General features: G+C 41.0%; 1 protein-coding gene across 2 annotated transcripts in view; it reads left to right on the top strand.

The window, feature by feature from the left end:
* FER1L6 (fer-1 like family member 6) overlaps positions 1-23,371 on the top strand; it is a 134,166-nt gene extending 110,795 nt beyond the window's left edge. The window contains exons 33-40 of one of the 2 annotated variants that reach the window (XM_022554020.3): positions 1,544-1,704; positions 3,951-4,093; positions 6,329-6,417; positions 6,880-6,978; positions 9,046-9,287; positions 10,806-10,969; positions 20,715-20,815; positions 22,181-23,371. In XM_022554020.3, the coding sequence (XP_022409728.3) occupies positions 1,544-1,704; positions 3,951-4,093; positions 6,329-6,417; positions 6,880-6,978; positions 9,046-9,287; positions 10,806-10,969; positions 20,715-20,815; positions 22,181-22,367 (1,186 nt within the window). In that variant the 3' untranslated portion in view covers positions 22,368-23,371. Of the gene's footprint in view, positions 1-1,543; positions 1,705-3,950; positions 4,094-6,328; positions 6,418-6,879; positions 6,979-9,045; positions 9,288-10,805; positions 10,970-20,714; positions 20,816-22,180 lie in introns of those variants that run through there. The other variant, XR_016388312.1, reaches the window with a different exon arrangement.
* Positions 23,372-27,252: the final 3,881 nt, after the last annotated feature.

Below are 27,252 nucleotides of genomic sequence, written 5' to 3'. Positions count from 1 at the left end.
TCAGGGCATTTATATTTTTCTTTCTTATTCCATTAGAAATATTGCTGCCATGCACATTCCCATACAAAAGCCATTGCAAACCTTTCTGATAATTCATTCAGTGTTCATCCATAGATATGGATTTATTCCATTAAAAGGAATGCACACTTTAAAGACTTTTAATATATATGTCCAAATGGCTCTCCAGAAGGGTTGGACCAATTTACACTCTCATTAACACAGTCTGAGCATCTGTTTCCTCCATGGCATGATTTTTCAGACAAGTCTCTACTGCTGGCCTGTTCTTCTCTGAGCCTAGAAGGCCGGCTCAGTTTTGGGACTGTAGTGAATTTATAAGCCTCCTGGTGTATTTGCATCATTCTCAAGTACCTGACAGGGTACCATGCAGAGAATGATTAGCTGTGCTCACTCTGAAGTCGGTAAAGAAGCCACAAGCAAACATGGTGGATCTTTTGTTCAGGAGAATTTCCTGACAGTAGAACTAGCAGGGACCAGGATAATTTAGTCAGGGAAGTTGTTCTCTGAAGTTTTAAAAATAAACAAGAGCACTTATTTCTGGGGAGGCCTATGTATGGCTCTGGGGGTGGCTTGGAGTCTTTTCAGGATCCTCATATGTCTGGCCCAGTGGAGGAAAACTGCTTTATAGCCATGTTTTGGTTTATTTCAATGCTTAAACAAATTAAATTTTGATGAATCCCGCATCCCAGGGCGCAGAGAAATCCAGGCTTATCTTGGTCATGGTTCCTAGGGAGCATCTCATTGCAAGTTAATAATTTTTAACCAAACAGCTAGTTTTTTAAGGGAAGAAGGGGTTGAAGAGATTTAGAAACTCACCACTAGGAAATAACTGATTAGAGAAACGGCACATCAAGACTTCCTGCCTGTGACATGAGTTGGTGGAGGAGGAGAAGGGAGGAAAGAAGCAGAGAAATTGGAAGGATGAGCTAGGCTTTCTTCTTAGAATAAGTAGCAGCCAAACAGCTATTCTGCTAGGGACAGAACAAGCTAAACAAAAACTACCTGCAAAGAAATCCACAGAGACAGAAAGCAGATTGGTGACTGCCAGAGGCTGGGTGGGGTAGGGGCAGTGAGGAGTAATTGCTTAATGGGTAGAGGGTTTTCTTTCGGGGTGATGACAATTTTTTGGAACTAGATAGAGGTGGTGGTTGCACAACAGTGTGAAAGTACTAAAGGCCATCAAATTGGTCAACTTTATAATAGTCAATTTTGTTATGTGAATTTCACTTCAGATTTCTTTTAAAGGATGCATTTCTTTAAAAAAATATCCAAAACTACCTGTAAGGAATGTTTATGTCAAGCTACTCAGAAGTTCTGCCTTTTGTACAAGCATACATATGCAGAGGTATTGACCAGAAGAGAGAGAAGATGATAAAATGAAAACACTAGCCCCAAGCATGTAGAAGGTCAAGTTAAATCTGAAGGATTAACACAGATCATCCTTAGGTGGTCCTTTTTACCGGGACCTCAGATGTGGCTCCCAGGGAGGCTGGACCTCACCTTCTGTCCCTCCTCCACTTTTCAGAGAAGGATACAATGTCTGGAGAGACACGTCCAAACCCACCGAAATCCTCACCAAGCTCTGCAAAGACAACAAGCTGGATGGCCCCTACTTCTGCCCTGGGAAAATACAGATAGGAAACCAGGTCTTTTCTGGAAAAACAGTCTTCACCGAGGAGGACACAGGTAACTCCCCCAATGTATCCCGCTGACATGGCTCTTCTTTTGAAAAGCCTGTTTTCAGTGGTATTGGTGACTGAAGACAATGCTCATTTATTGTAAAATTAATGCATGCTCACAATAGAAAATATGGAAAAGTAAGGAGGAGGATGAAAATCACTCTTAATTCCCAAATTCAGAGATAACCATGGTGCGTGCTGGTATATTTCTTTACAGAAATATAAATTTTGCACAGTATGTGTGCAATATGGCACATTTTTACATAATTTTAAATGTACCATATCTATAGTTTTATACTCTGCATTTTCTATTTCCAATAGATTATGACAATTCTCTGTTCTTTGAAACAATCCTTGATAATATTCTATTTTATGGCTGTGACATTTATTTCCATTGTGTCCATTTTTGTAGTGACACTTAATGCTACCACGAACATCCTTACACATATTTTTGCATATTTCTGATGTGTCTACAGTACATATCATATAAGTAGAATTGTTGTGTCAGAAGATAGACAATACCTTAAAATTAGTATTACATAAAATAAATAATTGGACACAACTCAAATTACCCCCATAAGTGTTATACCAACCAATCTCCTGTTTCAACACCAAGAAACAGATTTTTCCATATGAGCAACATAGGACATACTAGGAAGATCCCAGAGAGCCTTTCTTAAATTTAGGATAAGAAAAAAAAGCCACCTTTACTTTAAGGATATAGAACAATTTCTGTACTGTCACACCTGTCCATTTGATGCTTAAAAATTACCTATATATGGTTCAGTGCTCCTGATGCAAAAAGCCCAATTAAGTACATGCTACAGGGTGTTTTGACACTATGTTGATCCCACCACTTCAATGCCAAGATTTCTTTTTACCTTGTTGTTTTGGCCCCAAGAACTTCTTAGAGGTTCATGCATGCAGAGTTATTGACATTTAGTGTATTAATGATATTGATGAATTTCTGTGAGAAAAATACTTTTTTGTAATGTACTCTATTAAGCCACTTTAGTCCCTTGGTCAGTATTCTACATTTCATGATTAACCAATTTACTTGCCCACCAAAAATCTGAAATTATATTCATTAAGATCAGTTCTTGACTGATTAAACTTTTTGACAAAGATTTAATTCATTGATTACTTGTTCATCCCTATTGACTTTTACTGATTGTAATGACTGCTATTGGGAGATTCTTTTGGTAGCCTTTTTTTGGTTAAACCTGGTTCAACTTTCCTATGTCGAATTTGGCCATCCTAAACTTTGTTCAAGAAGATTTTATTCTTTCAACAATTTTTGCCTTATTTTGTGAGTATCATTTCTACTGGCAGTTTTTGTCATGAATTACCTTTTTTGGTAAAATGATAGATCAGAGAATCTTTTCTGGAGTAAGTGTTGGTAGACGGGAGATCCCAAGCAATAATGAGAAAAGTCAAGAGACATCGATGAGCACACATTGTGGCTGTTTCACCACATTGCTTAGGGTCACACTGGTTCTCCAGGCCCTCTCCCACTATGGTGTTAGCAAACAGTTTTATGTCTCCAGGAAACACACCCTCTCTAGTCCCTTACAGCCAAGTTTGTGATTCGTAGACTCTGAAGGAGTCTGATTCAAGGGGTGAAGGGAGTCCAGTACTCCAAGACTCTGACTGAGTTCTGGATCTTTTGGTCAACCCATCTCATTTCCCACTCTCTTAACTTTCTTTTAATTAATTTTTATTTTAACTGAAGTATCGTTGATTTACAATGATGTGCAAATCTCTGCTGTACAGCAAAGTGACTCAGTTATACACATATATACATTCTTTTTTAAAAAAATATTCTTTTCCATTATGGTTTGTCCCAGGAGATTGGCTATAGTTCCCTGTGCTATACAGTAGGACCTTGTTGTTTATCCATTCTAAATGTAATAGTGTGCATCTACCAGCCCCAAACTCCCAGTCCCTCCCTCTCCCTCCCCCCTCCCCCTTGGCAACCACAAGTCTGATCTCTAGGTCTGTGAGTCTGTTTCAGTTCTGTAGATAGGTTGGCTCTCTTAACTTTCAATCTCTTTCCCCTTCCCACCACTCTACTCCTACCTCTTTCCATTCTCTCGTCCTTTTTCTCTTTCACTGTCTTTTCTCTCTCCCAGTTCCTTGGTATATTTAAATGAACCTTTAAGGGAGTGTTTGAAAACGCATCTGACAGCCCATGACTATCACCTTACAGGAACACATCTGACAAGTCTCTTTATTTTTCTCTCTTCCATGCAGATGAGACGGTGGAGTCGTACGAGCACTTGGCCCTCAGCGTTTTACACTCTTGGGAGGATATCCCAGAGGTTGGGTGTAGGCTGGTTCCTGAGCACGTAGAAACTCGGCCACTATACCACAGGGATAAGCCAGGAATGGAGCAGGTAGTGGCCAAGACAGTTCTGGCCCCAATAAGAGTGTTCATCCCCGAAGAGAATGACTTTTCCCCTACAAGTTAATCTTGTGTGCTGTATAATAATGGTTCTCAGCCAGGGACAATTTTACCCCTCCTGTCCCGGACATTTAGCAATGTCTCAAATATTTTTGGTTGTCTCACGTGGGTGGGGGTGATATTGGCATCTAGTGGGAAGGGACAGAGATGCTGTTAAACATCCTATTCTGTACTGGGAAGCCCTCCACAACAAAGAATTATTCAGCCCCAAACGAATGTTGAGATTGAGAAACTCTGCCCTAAAATCAGAGTAGGATTTAGTGCTCTTTCCCTTTTATGATTTGAGTTATCACGTTCTTTCTGAAGAATCCTGACATTTGAGAAACTTCAAAACTCATCTGATGTGCCCAAAACCTTGTCCAAAAATCTATCAGTAACCACACAGCCCACTAGTTTTCCCAAAGAAGCAATAGATGGAGGCTTACCTTGAAGAACTGGCAAAACAAGCTGTGTGGAAAAGATAACTAGAGATCTGGCTTCTGAGTTAGAAGGGAAGAGAAGACACGTTATGTCCTTTTATGTCCTAGGCCCTTTACAGAAATTATCTCACCTAACTAGGATGGCCATAGATTTAGTTATCCAAATTATGGCCATTTTGAGAGTGAAAGAAGGCACTATTAATAATTAAGCTGATACAAGGGGCACACACCACAATTTTCCTAGACAAACCGGTGTGTGTGTCCCCTCACGCTTATTTCTTAATACAGCCTCACGATGAAATTATTATAATCCTTACTTTTAAGATGAAGAAATTGAGGTTCAGAGAGTTTAAGTAACTTGCTCAAAGTTACTCAGCTGGTAATAAGTAGAGGTGGGATTTAACCCAGGCAGTGTGAGTCCCTGGTTCTGTCCCAGCTCTGGACTCACTCGCTGTGTAGTCTGGGCAAAGCATGTGGGCTTGAACCTAATGGGGCAGGAACTCCCACACTGCTATCCCAGCAATGCTGGGGTATAAACCTTGTGATAGCATGTGTGAGGGCGTGTCTTGAAAGGATAAACTTTTATCAGATGTAGAAGCTTATGACTATTTCCTAAGATTTACTACCAGATGTTTGAAATCTTTTGGTTACTGGTATCCTTCATTTTGCCTGTCAGATGTAGCTTCTTGGTTAACGGTGAATGTTAATGTCTCTTTAGAGACCTAGGAATATAATCCTCCATTGAATTGGTTCTTCTCTTCCCGAACGCTAACTCTTTGCCTACATTGCCCCTTCCCATGGAAATTCTCTTTTTTTTTTTCCTAGCCAAAGCCCCTCTCGTTCACCCAAATCCTACAAATCCTTCCCACTCTGTTGGAAGCCCTACTTACTTCATATAAAATCTCCCCTGACCATCCCAGCCCTTGTTGATCACTCACCTTCCTGCCTGAGCTGATGGAGCAATTAGCATGCATACAACAGACCTGAATATGGAATCCACTGGACTTTCTCCCCACCTGGGCTCTCACATCCCTTGCAACAGGGTACATTTTGATGTATGGAGTCCAAAGCAATGGATGGAAGGCCCTGTTCTGCCACTAATTAGCCACGGGACTTCAGATAATTTCTTTGACTTCTCTGAACCTTAGTTTTTTTATGTGTAGCACAGAAACGTGGCTGGTGGTGAGCACTGATGGAGATAATGGATGTTAAGGTACATTGGAAGCAATGAAGCATGATTCTTCTGACAGATAGCGTTATCTTTATAATCCTTAGGGGTTGGTAAGAAGAGCAGGGTCTCTAGAGTCAGCAGACAAGGGTTGAATCCAGGCTCTGCTACGTGTTGCCTGTGTAAACATGGGCAAGATATTTTCTCATCTGCCAAGTAGGAATAATAACATCTACCTAGTGGGGATATTGGAAGAATTAATGAGACAATGCTTTTCAAGTGCATAGCACTGCGTCTACCACATAGTAGGTGCGCAATAAGGTTTTGCTTACCCTTCCCCTTCTCTTGATATACACTCCTCTTGATATATGTTCTAATTTTTAATAAAAATATAAGTTCTGTCTTTGTCAACAAATATTCTGAATATAATATGGATAATATCCTTATTATATTACATTATATTATATTATATGTACCTAATATCCATTACTAGTAAAGGATCTGTTAACACCGTGAATGGTCAGTGTCCATGTGATAATGCCCCCCCTCAAAAAAAACTAAAGGATGTCTTCTTAACAAGGGCCGCCTGCAGATGTGGGTGGACATGTTTCCCAAAGATATGCCTCAGCCTGGACCTCCTGTTGACATTTCGCCAAGGAAACCCAAAGGGTAAGTAACCTGCAGCCCCACCTTCAAGGAAAGAGACCAAGGTCTCAGACTAAAGGATCATGTCATTTGATCTGGTGTCTGATACATTACATTAATCAGCTGACACCTGATAATCATGCCTCACTTTCCACCCGACCAAGTACAGCAGGGGGTGAGTGGTGGTGATAATAGTAGTGGTGGGGATTGAAATGGTGGCCCCTGTTTTATGGTAGGAGCCCCTGAGTTTCAACATTCTGAAAAATGTCGGTTAATGGAAGGAGGATGTGCTCAGAGAAATTCATGTTCTTGGCGATTCCAGCTGGGACACTTGGTTTTGATGGAATGAAGACCTTAAGTCTTGACATTTTTGAACTTGGTAAAGTTGAGGAAGCTTATAGACTCAAAGCAGTACCAGAATCACATAGAGACCAATCGACTCAGCGTCCAAGGTCTTCAACCTAAGTCTGCCTTCCCTTATCCCAGGTATGAATTGAGAGTGACCATCTGGAACACGGAAGATGTCATTTTAGAGGATGAGAATATCTTCACAGGACAAAAATCAAGTGATATTTATGTTAAAGGGTAAGATTACCAGCAAACTCCATACCCCCTTTCCTTCTCTTCACCTCTTTAACCCCTAACCATCTCACAAAAGGAGTCCATCTTACTCACCTTGTTAGATAAGGTCACTTTCTTTGTCAAATATTTGCCTTATTTGGTCATTTTGCTAAGAATGATTATCCCATGAAATATTTTTGTGAGGAAGTCTTATTATATAAATGTCTCTTTCAGTTAAATATTGGATGCCTAAACTTTTTGAATGACATTCAAAATACCTTTACACCAGAAGGAGGTAGAGAGCTGTAGTGCTATTGATGAAAGATTAAGTGTTAAGAAGATTATAAGCCTAGTACAAAAGCTAAACTTTATACCTTCCCGTTTGCTAGTTTTACCAACCTAGGACTCAGGAAACTAAATATTTTGTATCTCTCTCTTACGTCTTGGCTATAACACAAATGTCTTTGTAGGTTTCCTTTTCACCCCTAATCAGGGAGGGAGGTGAAGTGGTAGAGAATCAGAAACAGTGTGACTTAAACATGTACCCTCAGATAAAACTCATCTCAGAAACAGTCAATTCATCTCAGCCTTATTTTGGTATCTCTTTGTTTTCCCCCAACAAGAAACCCCCTTCCTCACTGACACTCCCATTTCTAGTACACTATTAAGTCTTGTTCATTTTACTCCCAAAATAGCTGTCAGCACTGTCCATTCTCTTCACCTCACCACATCACCATCATCTTTTCCTCCATCATTTCCTGCTAGGGTCACTGAAATACCAATACTATCTGAATTGGTCTCTCCCTATTCAGTCTTGCCTCCAATAATCTGTTCTCTATTGTTGAAACACGGAGTTATCTTTTCAAAACACAACCTGAGCACATCAGTCCTGTACTTAAAACGCTTTAATGACATCCTATTTTCTCTAGACAAAGATCCAAATCCCTCATATGTCCTAAAATATCACACATGACTAGACTTTGCCTATGTCTCCAGACTCATCTTGTTGGATCAATACTCCCCCTTGCCTCCTGCTCTCTAGTCACACCGAGCTTCTTTCCCTTTTTAGAATGTGTCCTCACCTCTTCTTCCACAGGGCCTTTGCACATCCCTCACTGGTGACTTTTGCCATCCCACGTATCTCCCTCCATCCTCTTCCCTCCATGACTGTAGCTCCATGAAGGCAAGAACCATCACTGTTTGCTCCCATCACTCCCTTAGCATCTAGCTCACTCCTTGCCTCATAAGAGATACCACACATATATTGGTTGACCGAGCACCATCTTTAGCTAAATAATTGTGCCCATACCCCGAGCTGTACCACTCCTCTGGGAATAGAAGGGTATTTACCATCCCCTGCCCCAGGGTGGGTTGGGGTGGAGGGGAGGGATGTCTGCTTTCAGAAAGCAAGTGGTTTGGCATTATCAATTAGTTTGAATTAAAAATACCTTTTTTCTCAAGAATTAATTAGCTGTGGATAAATTACTAGGGGAAAATGTATTCATTGTAGCTTACTTTATACTTGGCATGGAGGAAAAAGACCAGATAATACTAAGAGGAAATAACATAATAGATCATTTGGAGTACACAAAGCACTGTACATATACTATCTCATATAATTCCTCTGAATTTCTATGAACTAGATATTGTCATTGCTTCCATTTTCCAGATGAAACAAAGGCACAGAGAGGTTAGATAATTTTCCTATGTAATGTAGCAATGTAATGTAGTGGGTGCAGAAATGGTACGTGTTATAAAGAGGTCGCCCAAGGTGAGAGCAAACTCAGATTACACTTTCATTTCACATTTCCTGACTTCTCCCTTTTTACTGAGTGCGGCTTCAGATCTACCCAAGAACTGAAGACAATTCCCCAGCCTGACTTAGACCGAGAGTCTTGTTTCAGTTTCCGACCCTTTGATCCCTATTTATCTCTTTCGGATTCAATGGAAGCTTTCATCTAAATCTAACTGTATCATAATTTTAAAACCATGGATCTGTGACCACAATGAAACTAGTTAAATCGCTCTTGATTATACTGATGCCTGAATAATGTGCTCTGAGTGTTTAATTCTTTTTCTGTCTTTATTCAGGTGGTTAAAGGGTTTGGAAGATGACAAGCAGGAAACAGACGTGCATTACAACTCTCTGACTGGAGAGGGGAACTTCAACTGGCGCTTTCTATTTCCATTTCAGTATCTCCCAGCAGAGAAGCAAATGGTCATTACCAAGAGAGAGAACATCTTTTCCTTAGAGAAGATGGAGTGTAAGACGCCAGCTGTGTTGGTGCTTCAGGTTTGGGATTTTGAAAGGCTGTCTTCAGATGATTTTCTGGGTAAGCCAGTGGCTTCATCAAGCTCATATTAATGTTGAGGGTTTTGTCCCAGCTTTTGGAGAACTTAGTCTGAGTTAGCTCCAGGGATAGTAATTTCAATGCTATTTAATAATTTTGATAGCAAAATATTGAAACACTCCAAATAGCCCTTAATAGGGGATTGACTCAGTAAGTTACAGTGCATCCCTATGGTGGAAGATACATATTCAAACAGACTAAAATTGACCTTTGCTTTACTACTAAGAAGCTATTACGTTTTGAGCTAATTACTGGTCTCCTCTGTACCTCAGTTTTCCTCAGCTGTAAAATGGGGATAATAATATTACAACCTCAGAGGGGAGCTGTAAATGTGATAATATAATTTAAAAACGAAGGACAGTGCTTCATACATAGTAAGCACTCAATAAGTGATAACCCTGCAGCCATTAAAATATTAGAATATTTAATGAGTTGGATAGTTGTGCAGGGTGCATTAAGTGAAAAAAAAGTGTATAGGAAAAAATCCCCTTTCGGTTAAAAATATGTTTATTTTTATAGGAGAAAGAGATACTCAGAGATAGCCAAAGAGACAGAAAGACTGATATAAGGATATGAACTAATAAGTAGGACAGTCGTCAACTTTTGGGAGGTGGAAAAATAATAGAAAAAAAGATTTCTATTTTTTGCTAATGTGCATGCTCTAAATGTTCACAGTTAACATATATCACTTTCGAAATAAGGAAAGGTTATTAAGGAGAGAGAAATAGAACATTCTCGTGGCATTATCTTACCCTGGCTTATATTCACTCATTGAAAATACACTGTTGAAAACTAGTGAATACAACAAAAAAGAAGCAGACTCACAGGTGACAGAGAACAAACTAGTGGTTACCAGTGGGCAGAAGGACGGGGAGAAAGGCAAGATAGGGGTAGGGGAGAGGGAGGTACAAACTACTGGGTGTGAGATAGGCTCAAGGAGGTATCGTACAATACAGGGAATACAGCCACCATTTTGTAATAACTGTAAATGGAAAGCAACATTTAAAATGTATAAAACAGTTTTAAAAAGAGAAAACAGTGTTGAGAGCCCATGATGGTACTGGAGAGCAGCTACCAAGACAGTAAGACTGAGTCCCCAACCTGCAGTTTAGTGGGTTCAGAGACAGAGGTATGGTGGGGGGAGGAGGTTCTTACAGGCTGTCTGTGCTAAGGCAGGGAACAGCTCAAAGGATAGACACGTAATCCAGATCACGCTCAGGGAGCAGAGAAGAGGCCCAACAGATGACACCGGAAACTAAGGCTTGAAAGTTACATATGGTAGCTCTGCCCTTGTCTTCTACCTGCTGCCATATTACTAATGCTTTAAATGCACCAAACATGTCTTGGTCATATTTGTGCCCTCAGTACCTGGCACATGCCTGTGGATCCCATGTGGTCCTGACTGAATGACCAGTGAGTGGATGGATGAATGAGTGGGTGAATGAGCATGATGATGGATTTTCAAGCCCTTCTATGACTGTTAAGGACATCTCTTCACAGGCTCCCTGGAGATGAACCTCAATAGTTTTCCCCGAGCAGCTAAGGCTGCCAAAGACTGTGATCTCACCAAGTTTGAAAATGCAAGTGAGGAGAGCAAGATATCCATATTCCAGCAAAAGCGTGTGCGGGGCTGGTGGCCTTTCACTAAAAGCAAAGAACTCATGGTAAGTGACAGCTGTAGGAGATGGGGTGAGGGTGGGGCAGGCAGGGGACCTCATATTCTTTAAATGAGTCATTTTGTAAACTTCAAGTCAAGTGCCCTAAAATGACATAGAGCCCTTTAGGGCAAAGGTTCTGTTGAGAAGCGAGAATTTTGAAAAATGTATAAATGCATTGTGCCTTCCATATTTCAGCATGCTTGATTTACTAGTGATCTATATCAGGCTGGGTTTCTATCTTCTTACCTTGAGCATATGCCCCGGCATTAATTTTTTTCAACACTTCTTGAAATTACGCATAAAGTCCTGACTAATGTACAATTTTAATACAACTGCTTCATCCCTTCACCCTCAAAACGTGAAACTCCATTTAAAAAGTGATCCATCCTTTTAAAACTTGCTCAAGAGGATACTAGCAGAAAGGAGAGCCATTTACCCCTGTCCTTGCCTAGCCAACTTGGTCCATACTGTGTGACACATGCTGTAGGAACTCGGACCTTTCACAAATCGTAGGAAGAAAGCTTCTCTTGCCCTTTCTTTCAGCCCGCTCGTCACTCCCCTGTAAGGGAGGGTGGAGGACTTAAGTGCTCAGTGAAGGTGAGGAAAGGGACCGGGCCAGCACAGGGGGCCTATTTTCACTGCTGTCCTCCTCTTGGGGTGAGCGTGTTCTCCCCTCTGTTCCTAGTGCCCAACGGCAAAAGCAAACGCAAGTCAGGACCTTTCAGGTAGCAGGTCTGCATAGAGACTGATTGCTCACTCTCTCTTTGTGCTATGGGCTCAATGGGTACAAGACAAGGATTTCTTTGAACTTAACTGGGAGCTGCTGACCTGACTCCGTGGTGTCTAGTCTTAGTGTGTTTTCTAGGAGCTTTCTCTTCCCTCCATTCTCAATTCAGTCCCATCTGGTGGGACTGGATCAAAAGAACAAGGATCCAAGCAGCCTCCTTCCTTCCAGTCTCCTCAAGTATGCGTTGAGGTTTTACTACGTGGCAGCCTCTGTACTCCGCTCCAGGCTTCACGGCTTAGCACATAATAGATGCTCAGTCAGTGACTTGATTGATGAATGGATGGGTTCAGAAATGACGTAAGCATGGCCTGTGCTGTCAACCAGCTCAGAGTCCAGTGAGGACAGATGTATCAACAGTACATTCTGCATGAAATAGTCAAAGTGAAAATGACACAGGGAAGGAAGAGGGGAGGAGCTAATCCCCTCTGAGGATGTTGAGGGGTCAAGCAGGGCACAGCACAGATTTTTCAAGAACAAGGAATGATGAAAGGCCTTTTCTAGATAAAGAAAAGGAGAATGTCTACTCCAAGTAGAAGAACCCTGATGAGTGCAGCCTGGAGTCATGAAATATCCCCATGGGGACAGCTAACTGCCCACTGGTCAGAGTTGTCAGTCAGAATGTAATATGAGGTCAGGAAATGGGGAATGCCAAGTCCTGAAATCCAAATTCTTACCTTTTGACATAATTCCTTTTCCTATGAAACAAACGGCAGTGATTATATATGTATTACATAATGGCAGTCATCTATTATATTTTTATAGCCCTGCAGAGTTTGCCAAATATGTTCAGATCCCTTCTGTTATTTCATTTGATCCTAACTGACTATTTTCCATGTAATTTATTTCTTCATTTCATTCAACAAATATTTATTGAGCATCTATTAAAGGATAGGCCCTGAGAATAATATAGTCCAATGTCAAAGACAGACACACAAGGGTAAATAGATGAACACACAAATGCACAGCGAGTCACCCACAGGCACACCAAGAAAGCAAATTCTTCTTTTTTTTTTAAGAGAAAAAAGTGAATTTTATTTGAGCCAAACTGAGGATTACAGTGTGAGAAACAGACCCTCAGGGAGCTCTGAGAATTGCTCCGCCTAGCAAATTCTTAAAACAAGGGCTGGGAAGTGCTGAGTTCAGGCATATCCAAGGCAGATATTCCCGCTCCATACAGCGGTTAGAGACCTTTCTGTGAACCTTTGTAGTTGAGACCTAAAGAATGAAAAGTAGTGAGCCATAGGGAAAAATATGGAAGTGCATTTGTCACCAGGCAAACACCACAGGCAAAGGCCCTGAGGTGAGAATGAGTTCAGTGCATAGGAAGAATTAAAATACAAACAAGCAAAAACCTCGCACAATTGGAGCAGGGTGAAGAGAGGGTGACGCCAATGAAGTGGAGAGGAAACCAGAGCTGGATCATGCAGCCCTCAGACGCCATGTTGAAGAGTTTATAGGTTTCGGTCTCAGATCAACAGGAAGCCAGTGAATGGTTTCTAGCAGGGAGGTGAGGGGATCTGATTCACACAGGAAACAGTCCCTCACTGCAATGGGGACAATGGGTGGGAGAGGGTCACAAGTGGAGAAAGAGAAGTAGGCAGAGATGTAGGAAGAAAATAATGAAAATGTGCTGAGACACAAACCCAGAGAGGAGAGAGTCTTTTGCGGACAGCTGGGTCTTTGTGTCAAATGCTCCTGGGTGGTTGCATAAGAAGCAGAGAAGTGTCGATTGGGTTTAACAGCATGGAGGTCACTGGCGACCTTTTATTTATTTATTTATTAAAATTAATTAATTTCTAACTGAAGTACAGTTGATATACAATATTATATGTTACAGGTGTACAATATAGTGATTCACAGTTCTTAAAGGTTATGTTCCATTTACAGTTATTATAAAATACTGGCTATATTCCCCGTGTTGTACAATATATCCTTATAGCTTATTTTATACATAATAATTTGTACCTCTCCTGGCGACCTTTTTAAAAAGCAGTGTTGTGAAAGTTCATAGCAACATTATTCATAATAGCCCCAAAGTGGAACCATCCAAATGTCCATCAACTGATGAATGGATAAACAAAATGTGGTATGTTAACCGAAATTTCAGAAACAGAGACCTTATTGAAGTAAAGAGGTGCTTATTTGGGGTTTGTTAGGACCATAGCCTGGGAGACACAGATTCAAGAAGTATTTGAATTGTGTTCTGTTGGACTACAAAATGGGGGATGCTTATAAAGCAAAACGGGGCAAGGCTACACAGGTTGTTTGTCAAGAACTAGGATTGGAGCTGGCAAGAAGTAAGGGCGCTTATTAAACAAGAACTGGTTGGGGTTCAAAATGATTACATTGTTGCAAAAGGGTTGGGGAAACTTTGAAACTACAAGGTTTCAGGGAGCAGCTGCTAGCAGATACTGTTTTGAAGATGGCCAGTAGTGTCCTAGAATTTGATACAGTTCATAAAATTCAAGTTCCCAGTGATTTAGGAACATGTCTGCAACTGCATCCACAATGGTCACCTGGCTCCATTTTGTTATTTATTTATTTAGCTGCACTGTGCAACACGTGGGGGAATCTTTGTTCTCTGACCAGGGATCAAAGCCGGGTCCCCTGCATTGGAAACACCAAGTCTTAACCATTGGACCACCAGGGAGGTCCCACCTGGCTCCATTTTGGATGCCTGAACCATAGTTACTCCATTTTGATTTTTAAATGGCTTTAAATATGTCATCAGGTATATCCATACAGTGGAATAGAATTCAGCCATAAAAAAGAATAAAGTGCTGATAGATGCTCCAACAATACGCTGCTAGTTATTTCTCCTGCAAAAACTGGGTTATTTGGAGTTAACAAAGAATTGCAATTTGAGGTCTGCAACCATGGCTAGCCATGTGCAAATCCCCAGCAAAAATGGAAAGAACTCTTTAATAGAGGGGGAAAGGAAGTTGGGAGTGCTATAGTTAACAGAGTCCATGGCTTTTCACTGACTGAGCCGTGACTGTCTCTCATTGGCTGAGCTCTTGCCAGGTGAGAAGAGAAAGTCTTTCTTCTTCCTATTAGGCTCTGCTATCAGCATAGGGCATGAGAGCTCCCCTTTCGGGTCTCTCAACTCTATTTTAATTGAAGTTTCTGTTCATTAATTTTTATAGTTTCCATGTCTATAAAATGAGTAGTTTGGACTGGGTGCCTCCAAGGTGTGTTTCCAGCAAAGACATTCTCTAATTCCAACTCTGCATGAACTCCCCTCCCGTGCCTTGAAGCCAGCAGTCAGAACATCATTGTCATCTTATTCCAATTACCAGCAGCCAGGAGGGATTTGTTTATGGGCACTGCCACCTGCCAGGCTTATTTTTAAAGCTGCTTATCTGTACACACAAGCAGTGTAATTTAGACATTTGGATCACGCAGCTCCTAGTGTGGAATATGGATAGTAAGTGAAAAACAGCTCCAGTGGAATTGCAAAAGAATGGGTACCCCTTGGAGAAGGAAAGGGAATATGTATTGAACATGTTCTTCATGAAACACATTGCATTATGCATTTTATATGCATTATCCTACTAAAAGCAACCTTCAAAGAAATCACTCCTTTAGAAGATGGAGATCAGGAAGTTTCTTTTACAGGTTAATCTCGCAAGTCTACAGTTAGGTAGCCCAGGTAAGTCCCAAGAGCATAACAACTAAAACTGCCTCCAGGTTAGTGTGAAAAACAATTGTCAGCATTTACTATGGCCATGTACACTAGCAGCTAAAGGTTCAATGATCAATAAGACACATTTCTGCCATCCAGAATTTCACAGCTTAGCTGAGGCAGCTGGTAGACAAGACAAATCATCTAAATAGTATGTGGCAAATTCAGATTCTCCAGGAGTGGAGGAGGGGAGGTATTTTCATGTGAAGAGCATTTTTAAGACAAAGTATATTATATGCATTTATAGGAAATTTGAAAGACACAAAAATGTGGAAAGGAAGAAATAGCACCCATATGCACATCACCCAAAGAAAACTATTGCTAACATTTTGGTTATTCCCAATATGCATAGATTTCGGTTAATTTTATATGATAGTGATCATTCTATGTTAAAAATAATGCCTTGTTCATTTTGCTTTATTCAGTGTTACAATGAGCATTCCCCTACATTTTATTATGAATATTATTAATTCTTTGTATTCTCAAAATAGAAATGCTACAGTTAAATCATGTGTTTTTCCCTCAACATACATGCATTAAAAAAATTTAAGCATGCAGAAAGTTGAAAGAATAGTACAATGATCAGCCATATACCCACCACCTAGATTTAATATTTGTAGACATTTTGATATATTTATTTTGTCTGTATATGTGAATATATGGCTATAGTATACACACACACAGACACACACACACACACACACACACACACACACTGGCTGAACCATTTAAGAGTAAGTTGTAGACATTCTGACACTTTACCCCTAAAGACTCCCTATGCATCTCCTGAGAATATGGATATCCTCCTACACAACATCTCATTGTGAAAAATAGGACAATTTGAACATCCAAAAGAATAACGACTATGCTTTGTGCATTAAAGGTTTATCTGAGTTTTGAATTATTTCCTTAATTAGCTACCCAGAAATGGAATTCACAGGTCCAGAGTATGACTATATACTGTAATGCACATACACTCACACATACATATATATGTGTGCAGATACATATATGTGTGTGTATATATATATGTATATGTATGTATGTATGTATAGGTGTATATTCCTCTTCCTAAAGGATTTACCAGTACACATTCCCACCATTAATGTATGAGAATGCCTCATCTCATATGAGTGACAGTTGTGTTTAATAAGCAATAATTATTGCTAAAGAAGGCATGTCCAACCTGAACACAATCACTTCTCAGCCTCCCCCAGCATCCACCCTCCAGGCCCAGTGAAGTTTGAAGCCCATAAACAATGGATGCGATACAACCAATCTGGTCTTTTTAGGACCTTTCCTTATCATTTTCTTCCATCCATAGATGTCATTAGGTTAATAGATAGTCTCTCACACTGTCCATTTTTTCTAGCTCTGATTTAAAATTTGGAGGATATTATTAGCTTAAGACCTCTACCTGGTACTTGGTTGAATACTGATGTTTGAAATAGGACATGGAACCCTCTGTGTGGAGAGACACGGAAGGAGGAGCAGCGTTTACCAGACTATGTCAGTAAACACCTTCCCCTGCTGCGTCTGCGATACCAGATAAATGCTTTGTGACCGCTCAGGCAGGGCAGTGAAGCGGGGACAAGGCTTTTCATGATATTAGCTTGACAACTGCTATGCCTAGGGCAGAATTAATTTCATATTCTCTGCCTCCTTTTTTTCTTAGCATTTTTTTTTTCCTGTGGGAATATGCATCCTTGGGACTTCTCTGGGAGTTTTCTGAATGGGCAGAATATACTTCTCAGGAAATTATGCGTTTCTGTCCATAAAATATTGTTGAAGTTAACAACTATGATTTTTTAAGTGTTTACTATTCACCAGGCACTGAGTTGAGCACTTTATAAGTGTTGTATCATTTATTTTTCAAAGCAATCTGATGGGGTACATGCTATTAACATCCCAGATCACTGAGACTCAAAGAGGGCACATAACTCACCCAAGGTCATACAGCTAGTAAGTGGTAGAGCACGATTTCAGATGCCAATTTGTCTGCACCAAATCGTACCCACTCAATTCCTGTGCTATGCTATGCCATACTATTCCTTAAGCTACCCAAGGCAAGTCGTTAGATGGAAGTCAAAAACATGTTCTTTTTTTCTTTTTAAAACCAATTTATTAAAATATAATATACTTACATACAGAAACGAGTAGTATACATTACAGAAGAGTGCACCAATCATGAATTTTCACACACTGAACACTCCTATCGGCACCTAGACGATGAAGCAGAACCTCTCCAGTGACCCAGACCCCTCCTGCCCCCGTCCTGACCACTCTCCTGACCTCTAACCTCATCATTTGATCATGTCTATTTCCTTCTTTAGCTAAATGAAATCACACATCGTGTATTCTTTTGTGTTTGGCTTCTTTTGTGCAACAATGTTTCTATATAGCAAGTGTGTTTTTCAACATTTTATTTGAAACATCAAAAATACATTCTAATGCTGGAGCCATGGCAATGACTATGAGGCCCCTCTTGAACATTTCAGAAAAGGTATATTGAGTCACTGTTAAATAAATAGGCTGCTGCTTTTTTCCACAAAAAGGAGCCACTTGGACACATAAAATAGCAGAGGATGGGACTTGGTATCAGAGGACCTGGGTACAAATCTTAGTTTTATAACACAAGTTAGCAAACATCATCAAGCCTTCGTTTCCTGGGCTGTAAAATGGGAATAAAAATGTCATTTGTTTTGCCAGGCTGTCAAATGGTTTAAATGGAATAATGTCTTCACATACCACCATGCAAGTTATACAGCACTATGGCTGAGCTTATTGTTAGGCAATGAACACACCTATGATCCTTTCACTCTCGTCCTAACTTGTTCTCTGTTGATTTTTGTCCTCTCTTCCAAACGTTTTGGAGCCCAGCAATTGGTTAGTGACTCTTAAGCTCTATCAAGTATAGAGGAGTTGGATGAGGCTCCCAGCGTATAAATATATTGCTCAGTGGCGCTCAGATCATCTCTGGAAAACATCTGGAAATAAACCCTTTTGGCAGATTGGAAGCCCCTCTGCCATGAGTTCTGGGCTGGCTTCTTGGGTTTCTTCCAGCTGTGAAATCTTGCAGGGGCACCATGGGCTCTAATTCTGCCTTTCATGAAACCTAGAAGTTAGAGCCAAGTTGCTTTAAAGAGCCTCTGGCCATTTGATAGATGAGGAAACTAAGACCCAAGAAGACAAATGCTTTTAGGTGGCCATGATGAAGACAGTCATAGAATCATCTCACGTTAGAGCTGGGAAGGTCCTCATAAAACTTCTAGTCCAATTATCAGGCAGTTGGGAGGCAGCCTGCTATAATGGAAAGAGCATGAGCTTTGGAATCTTACAGACCTTGGTTCAAATTCCAGTTGGTTAACTTATTGCCTGTGTGACCTTGGGAAAGTTATTTGACTTTTATGGCTTCATTTCTCTATCAATATAAAGGAGACCTACTTTGCTAGTCACTGTAATAAATAGATGATAGATATAGATGATAGATAGATGATAGATAAAAAGAACAAACCTGGGACAAAACAGGCATTCAATAAAGCATTGCAATTAGAGTTATATTACTATTGCTCTACTGTTGATAGATGTGATAGAATGGATAGAAGCTTTATATTCTTTCTTTCCTGGTTTTCAAATACTTCCTGAGTGCCTTATGTGCAAGTCATTGCCAATGGAGCCAAAATTTCTCAATAGGAACGAGAGAGAGTACATATATACATATTTTAAAGGAATATTTCTGGATCATAGGAATTTAATGCCTTCTGAGTCGGGTCATGGTACTAGTCTAAAGAATGGATGAGACCACCTAGATATGAACTCATGACTTCACTTGTAATAAAAGCCCACTGTGCTTCTTTACTGATTCAGACAACCATGACTCTGCCTCTCTTCTCCAGCTTCAAACTCACCCCAAATACTCTACTTTTCTCTAATTTCTCCCACGATTACATTTTCATGGCTGCCAGCAACTAAACTTGCTTGTTAAGAAGACCTGGCATGGGATTCCCTGGTGGCGCAGTGGTTGGGAGTCCGCCTGCCGATGCAGGGGACACGGGTTCGTGCCCTGGTCCGAAAAGATCCCACATGCCGCGGGGCGGCTGGGCTCGTGAGCCATGGCCGCTGAGCCTGCTCGTCCGTCCGGAGCCTGTGCTCCGCAATAGGAGAGGCCACAAAAGTGGCCTGTGTACCGCAAAAAAAAAAAAAAAGCCCTGGCTTTTTCAGAGAGTATAGGTAAATTAACACAAGACCATTGGTTCATCAGAATCTTAGACCTTTTTACTGGGGTAGGAAATCAACCATGCCTCTGAAGTCAGGTAATGCCCCATCCATATGGGATTCAGAAAGACAAGCTTTGACAGCAATCATAGGGGCTAAAATACTCTGGTGATGCTGCAGTCTCCAGCCACATCTGTGTCCCTCCTATCACCTTGAATTTTGATCCACAAAACCAAAGGAGGCAGGAGAGAGGGTCTCCTCCGCCAAGAACGGGAGCTCCAGGAGATCAAGGGTCCTATTTTTCTTAATCATTAAGTCCCCAGGGCCTAGAACAGTGCCTGGCATACAGGGGGTCCCCAAAAGTAATGAATGAACAAGAAAGAATAACTCCTACCTTTTGCAGACATCCTGTGTCATCCTTTGATAACCCAAGACTTACATCTCTGCCACTATCTTTGGCACAATGCTCTGAAGAAGCATATGACTCATAATTTTCAAACCAAAGAGGCTGTTTCTTACTGAGGGAAGAGAAGGGGAGAGAGAGTGCTAGAATAAAAGGATAATTCTAAAACACTTAGAGGGGACAACAAAAACAAGGAAGGATGACAGAAAAGCCTTTTGGCGAATGTAGGTCCATACCCACCCATCTCCTCTTGAGAGTCATTGACAGAGAAGAAAGAGGGTAGCAGATTCAAAAGGGTTCTGCCACTCAAGTAATTAGTCCCCCTTTTAATTCTTACTTTCTGTAATTCATATTACTTCTGCAGATATTAAATGATTACAAGTGAAATAGTCCATGTGACTGAGCATTTGTGTGTCTATGTGTACACGTGGGACCCCCTCTTCTCACAAAACTCAAGAGTAACGTCGTTCCAGGGCTTTTATTGTCGGTCATAAAAATGGCTTCTCCCAGGACCGAAAAGATAATATTTCCTCAAAATAAAGCAGCAGGATAGTCAAAATCCTTCCTGACATTCTCCCACATGATAACACTTCTCCTAGAAGGTCGGCGTTGCCCCCAGAAGTTCTTTGTGACTAGAAACTGAGAGTTTGTCTTTGTGCAGGGCAAGGTTGAAGCTGAGTTCCACCTCGTTACGGCAGAAGAAGCTGAGAAAAATCCTGTTGGAAAAGCCCGAAAGGAGCCAGAGCCCCTGGCCAAGCCCAAGTGAGTGAAGTCACGGGGTGGGGATGGGGACATCAGAAATGGGAAGGACCCTCTGAGGTCCCCATATCAGAGGATGAAAACATTTCTCTAGAGCATCCCGCTGGGAGAAGTGAGGAGTTAATAGGTACCATCCAATCAGTGTAACTTTTTGTTTCTATAATTGAAAAATATTCCAAAAACATTATAGAGTGTTTGGCAAATGGACAGGACACTTTTCCATAGAACTACCACATAAGCACTTCTAGAATAATTTCATATGTTTTTTTCTGCTATTTTTTTCATGGGAATATAAGTTTCACATGAATTTTTTTTCTACTATTTCTCTAATTATGCCTACAAAATTATCTTCATATTTCACTTATCCTTTGCTGAAAATTTTTGCTTTGTTGCCATAGTTGTCATAATTAGGATTTTTAAATGGCTGTGGAATAGTCCATAGACTTGATACCCATAATTGAGTCGGTTGCCACCCCGTAACTGGATGTTTAATTTACTTCTACCTTTTTTCCATTATTATAATATGATAAAAATGTTTCCCCTTTATAAATTATCACCTTAAAATAAATTTCCAGAAGTAGAATTACTAGCAGCAAGTGTTACCCTATTCCATTGAAACCATGGTTATATATCAATTAAAAAGTAAACATATATAGATATGAAATGTGTACACAAAATACTCTTTCAAATTGTATTTGTCCTGCCCCTGCCTGGACTCCAAGTGTCTCATGATGAGTAGGTGGTCCCTTCTCTGTACCTACCTTTCATCTATCATAGTGTTAGGAACATAACTGGTGCTTCATTAATTCAAAATTATTTATTAAACTCCTACAATGTATACCTACTAAAAAAAAAAACACTTTGAAGAACACCAAAGAAATATAAGATATAAACTCTGCCTTCCAGAAGCTTTCAGTCTGTTTAGAGAGAACACACAGGTTCCTAAGACAACCATCAGAGTGTGGAAGACATATGTTAGGTTCAAAAAGTGGGTAAGTCAAGCCATGAGTGAGGTAGGAATTCAGAATGAGGGGAATTATTGTGGACTGGGGTAGTCAGGAAGGGCTTCATGGAAGAGGTAGGGCTTGAGCTGGTCAGGGTGGGACGGACAGAGGGCCCTCAGTTCTCTGGCTGGGTCCTAACCAAACTCTTGCCCTCCTCCAGACCAACTTTTAAAATGATGAGGAATCATTATCACCCAAAATGTTAGCTTGCTTCTGCTTCAAGGCAACATGGTCTTCGCCCGTTCTCGGGCCTCTCTTTGTGGGCCCCTGGAGATTGGGAGTCAGAAATCCTTCCTGAGGTCTTGAGACTCCTATGTGTTGACAACATGGCCCCTTCCCTGATCTCCTCTTGCTTCCTTCTCAGGCGCCCAGACACCTCCTTCTCCTGGTTTGTGACCCCCTTCAAGTGCCTGTACCACCTCATCTGGAGGAATTACAAGAAGTACATCATCATTGGTTTCATTCTGATCGTCCTCATCGTCTTCCTGGTCCTCTTCATCTATACCTTGCCGGGAGCCATCAGCCGAAGGATCGTTGTGGGCTCGTCGTAGAGGGTCATGGAGGACCCAGACCTTCCCTTTCCACTACTCCTCCCTTCTTCCTCATCTGTAAATGTATAAGAATGTATGCTCTGTGCAGGCACTGTGCAGGCTGCTAAGAGGATAAACCCAGAGGGCCCAAGAGCCACTCCCTATGTCTAAGGACAGATCAGCTCTTCTTGGAGGAGATGGGAGAGGAGTAGTCCTGCCCTACCCCAACCCTTGCCACTACCTTTCCAATTTAAAAGCCTTAAGTCATGGTTTTGTCCATGGGCAGGATGAAATAATGGCTCCTTTACCCCATAGTAATCAATGGTGACCTCAAATTGACTTAGGAAAATATTTTCTAGAGCACTAAGTAAGGAATGTGTTTCATGGATGAGGTTTAGGAAAAAGCACAACATACATTTATGGTGACGTTGAAAAGGAAAAGAACAGCATTACTTTAGGACAGATTTGGAAGGAAGGTATTATACTTTCTTCTGGATTCTGGACAGTAAAACGACAAGTCAGGTCAACAAAACAATGTACATTGTTCAAATCCACAATAAATACAAGCTAAACATTGAAAATTCTTCTAAGTTAAATAGAGCTCATCAAATTTACTTTTATGTCAAAAGATGTTGGAATGCTGAAAAGCCTTTAGCAAAAGTATTTGAAACACTTTCAGATCGGATGGTATCATAAGAAATGTGCCAGAAGAAGGGGTAAGCAAGCATAATTTAGGAATCAGCTCTGTCTGGTGTTCTACACATAGGTTATTGCTCATGGCCTATCCTGTGTATAAAAAAATAAAATAATGTTCTAGGCCTAATTGTGCAGCCCTGACCCTAAAGATACTATGCTTAAGAATTAAAAAGATTTTGAAGCAGAAAACCCATTTCCCAAGAAGTTGTCATGAGTCCCTACTTGTGTCCTTAAATGGGACTAATTTAAATCTATTCATTTGACGGATTAGAGTTGTTCTTGCTGCCTAACTTTGGTTCAGAGTGGTTTTGTTTTGTTTTGTTTTGTTTTGTTAACAACATTTGAATCTTTCCTCCCAAACCAACTAAGCAAAACATAATTAATGCCAGCAACAACACCAAGCAACTCACAGGACATGATATCCAATTCTGTGTCTCCAGTAGTTGAAACAGTTGGTGCCTTTCTTGCTCTTTTCCCTCAAAAATACACATAAATGGAAATTGGGATTGACTTCACAGCTGGGGAATTTATTCATTCAACAGCTAATTGTTGAGTTCCATCCTTGTTCCAACTGCTGTGATTAACTCTAGGGTCTCAAAAGTACACAGTCAGATAAACTAAATCTTTGCTCTAAAGGAGCATAGGGTTTGATAGACAGAAGATATTAATCAAATAATCACACACAGATAAATACAGACTGATGGATCGAATAGGGGCAAAGTACTGGGAGCAGAAAGACCATCTAAAGGAGGACCCGTAGCCAGTCTGGCCGTCAGGAAGGCTTCCTAGGGAAGTAATGACTGAAGGGAGATAAAAGATAAGGAAGAAAGATGGAGAGGAAGAAGAGCACGCTAGACAGAGGAAAATAGCATGTGCAAAGGCCCTGAGGCGGGAGGGAGTGAGGCACATGAAGTGGTCTAAAAGACGGTGGGTACCAAGTGAGAGGCAAAGGACCCTGAGAAGGGGCTGGAAGGTCATCTAAGGGCCCACACCCTTAACGGCTTCAGTCTTCATTTTAAGGGCAGTGGATAGCAAAGGATTTTTAAGCAGTAGAAAAGAATGACTAGATTTTTATTCCACATGGAGAACAGACTGGAGGTACTGCAGTCCTTCCCACAAGAGAGGATGATTATTTTCACTCAGTAATTGTGGCAGAGGAGGGAAGAGGAGGGATCAGAGATGATCTCTCTAAGGCTCCAGGGTGGTCTAATGGGGAATTGGGGGTCTAGTATTGACTCTACTTTATACAAGCTGTGTGACCTAAGGCAGCTAACTTCACATCTCTGATCTATACTTTCCTTGTCTATCACATAAGGAAGTTCATATATACTGTGATGAAAAGACCATGGCATATTCTGGGGCAAAATGAGCGTTGATGGGTCTGTAGCATGGAGTGGGATGGACTGTACTCACAGATTATGAATGGCTTTGAATGCCAAGCCAAGAAGGTTGGACTTTATGCAGCAGAAAGTGGGGACCCCTGGAAGAATTTAAACAGAGAAGTGGCAAGAACCAGTCTAGGTATTGGAGAAGTTGCTCTGCCTGCAGTGCATGATGGATTGATGAAGATGAGATCCAGAGGCTGGGGACATTTTAGGAAGCAGTAGTCAAAACCCTGGTGGGAGATGAGGACCTGTGTCAGGGCCACAGCCATGGAGATGGAGAGGAAGAGCAGACTCTGGAACATTGCTGAGGTTCCCCAACCTTCACCCCCATCTCTGGCACCCAAGATGCCTGCCAGAGAGGACAGGGAAATTTGAATCCTGGCTGTGTCATTTCTACCTGGGCAGGTCACAATCTCTGGGTCTTAATTTTTCATCTGAAAGAAAGGAATTATTACCTACTTAGCAAGAGTCGTGTAGATTGTAGAAAAAGTATGTAAAATGTGTAGCTTGTGCCTGGCATGAAGCCAGTCCTCAAAGGATAGTAGCTACTGTCATAAGTATCATTTCTACAGGTGGAATCAGCAGTATGTGGAGTCTAGTTGTATCTAGAAGTGAGGAAAGATGATCAGACCTATGTTTTAGAAATGTTCTGGCACATGGACTAAGAAACTTTCAACCAATAATACTCCCAAGTGTATTTATTTTGTATTGATTCTGTAACAGACTACAACAAGCCCAGTGGATTAAAACAACACAAATTTATCATACAGTTCTGTAGGTCAGAAGTTCATCACGGACCTCACTGAGCTAAAATCAAGATATCATCAGACCTACCTTCCCTCCTGGAAACCCTAGGGGAGGATCTGTTTTTTTGCCTTTTCCAGTTTCTAGAGGCTGCCTGCATTCCTTGGCTTGTGGCCCCTTCCTCCATCTTCAAAGCCAGCAAGTTTACATCCCTCTGTGCCTTTCTTTTGTGGTCACACCTCTCTCTGACTATAGCCAGAAATGTTCTTGCTTTTACGGACCCAAGTGGGTACATTGGACCCACCCAGATAATCCAGGATAATCTCCCTACCTCAAGGTCCTTAACTATCGCATCTGCAAAGACCCTACTGCCATGTAAAGTAACATATGCACAGGTTCTAGGGATTAGTACATGGAATTTTTTAGCCGAGGGAAGCATTATTCTGTCTACTATATCGAATATCACTCCAGCATTTTAATTCAGCCCAACCTGAAAGCCACTTCAGCAGAGCTTTGAAAGTCGGTGGGATGATTATGGTATATGAAGTAAGGAGGCTCCACAGACGCTTTTCTCTCTGGAACAAGATGTTTCCATTTGTTGTTCAGCCTCTCAAGCAACAATTGACTCAGGAAAAAAAGGAAGGATCGTTCAGTCCCTCCCTGACTCATTAAAATCCTCTCAAGCACAATGGATGAGGTGTGTTGGGAGCTGGTTATGAAAAGACCCTGCCACTTCCTCTCACATTTCTGCCTCAGGAGTTTCCAAATAAGCCTCTTAAATTCAGCTTTCCTTTAACACAGCAGTAGTTCCTTCCAATTCAGGAGAAAACCTGTGTCTCTCCTCTCCCTAGTTTATAAAGGGCAATCTGAGAAAAGAGCACTCTCTATTTTTCACTGAATTGTTGTACTAGTGGAAAGAAAAATGGGCTTTGGAGACTGAGATAAAAGCACTGAAACTTGGGTGTAGACACTAGCTGTGTGACCTTGAGCAAGTTACTCAACAGCTGTGAATCCTGTCTTTCTGATCTGTAAAATGAAGCTAATACCCACCTTATTAGGATTGTCTGTGTTTGGGCATTTGTGGTTGTGGGTAGTGGACCTCTACTGGGGATAGAGGTAGAGGATTATAAAATGTCTAATATACTGTCTTCTATGTCATAGTATCCAAATTAATGAGAGCTTATTATTTAAGTAACAAATAACTAATGTTCGCTGTGTGCTGTTATAGATTACAAAGTAATACATGTATCTTCTCACCGATTTTTCTCAACAGCCTCACATTGTAGACAGGAAACAGCTGCAGGGACTTCCAAGATCGTCCAGCTCATTTGTAACAGATCTAAGATCCAAGCCCAGTCTCCTCCCTCCTGCCGCACGCCCCGCCCCTGCCCTCCTGCTCTCTCCTTTATAAGCAGCTGCCTACTGATTGATTTAAAGTGGGTGGGGCCGCCTCCAGTCAGAAAATTCCTCAGAGATTTTTTTAAGGTCCATCCATGTCCTAGGGGTCCATCCAGGTCCCCTAAAACCTTTCAAGTATCTTACACACAACAGTGTGGATGCATGTTTGAGCCTCTCTTTTTAATTGAACCACTGCGTTTGATGGTTAGAGAATGTAGCTGGCATCTCTCATCCATGCTCTCCACAGATATTTTCAATTTTCTTTTCTCATTTTGCCACTTCTTACAGTAGAAATCCCCCCACCCTAATGCAGAAAACAACTTCTGGAGTGCAAACATTTAACTGAGCTCTTTATAAACCAGGCATAGAACTCATAGAACTTAGATTTGGAAATTATGTGAAGAAACAGGCAGGGTGGAGGCACTCAACCATCCCAGAAACTGCTAGCTACTTACCAAATATCTATTTTCTCTTTCCTGCTTGGTAACAGAAGGTAAACATTAATACTTTACCAGAGATGTGATTTGCAAATATTTTCTCTCTGTGGCTTGCTTTTTTACTCTGTTGATAGTGTCTTTTGACACACAAATTTTTAAAATTTTGATGAAGTCCAATTTGTCTATCATTTCTTTTTTTGCCTGTGCCTTTGATGTTATATCCAAGAAATCATTATCAATGTCATG

The sequence above is a fragment of the Delphinapterus leucas genome, chromosome 17, assembly GCF_059928025.1.
Source record: "Delphinapterus leucas isolate spDelLeu-1000000601 "Yukka" chromosome 17, BTC_Dleu_Yukka2, whole genome shotgun sequence".
Classification (NCBI taxonomy): domain Eukaryota; kingdom Metazoa; phylum Chordata; class Mammalia; order Artiodactyla; family Monodontidae; genus Delphinapterus; species Delphinapterus leucas.
Note: the sequence above shows the minus strand (reverse complement) of the source record. Positions and strands in the feature narration are given on the sequence as shown.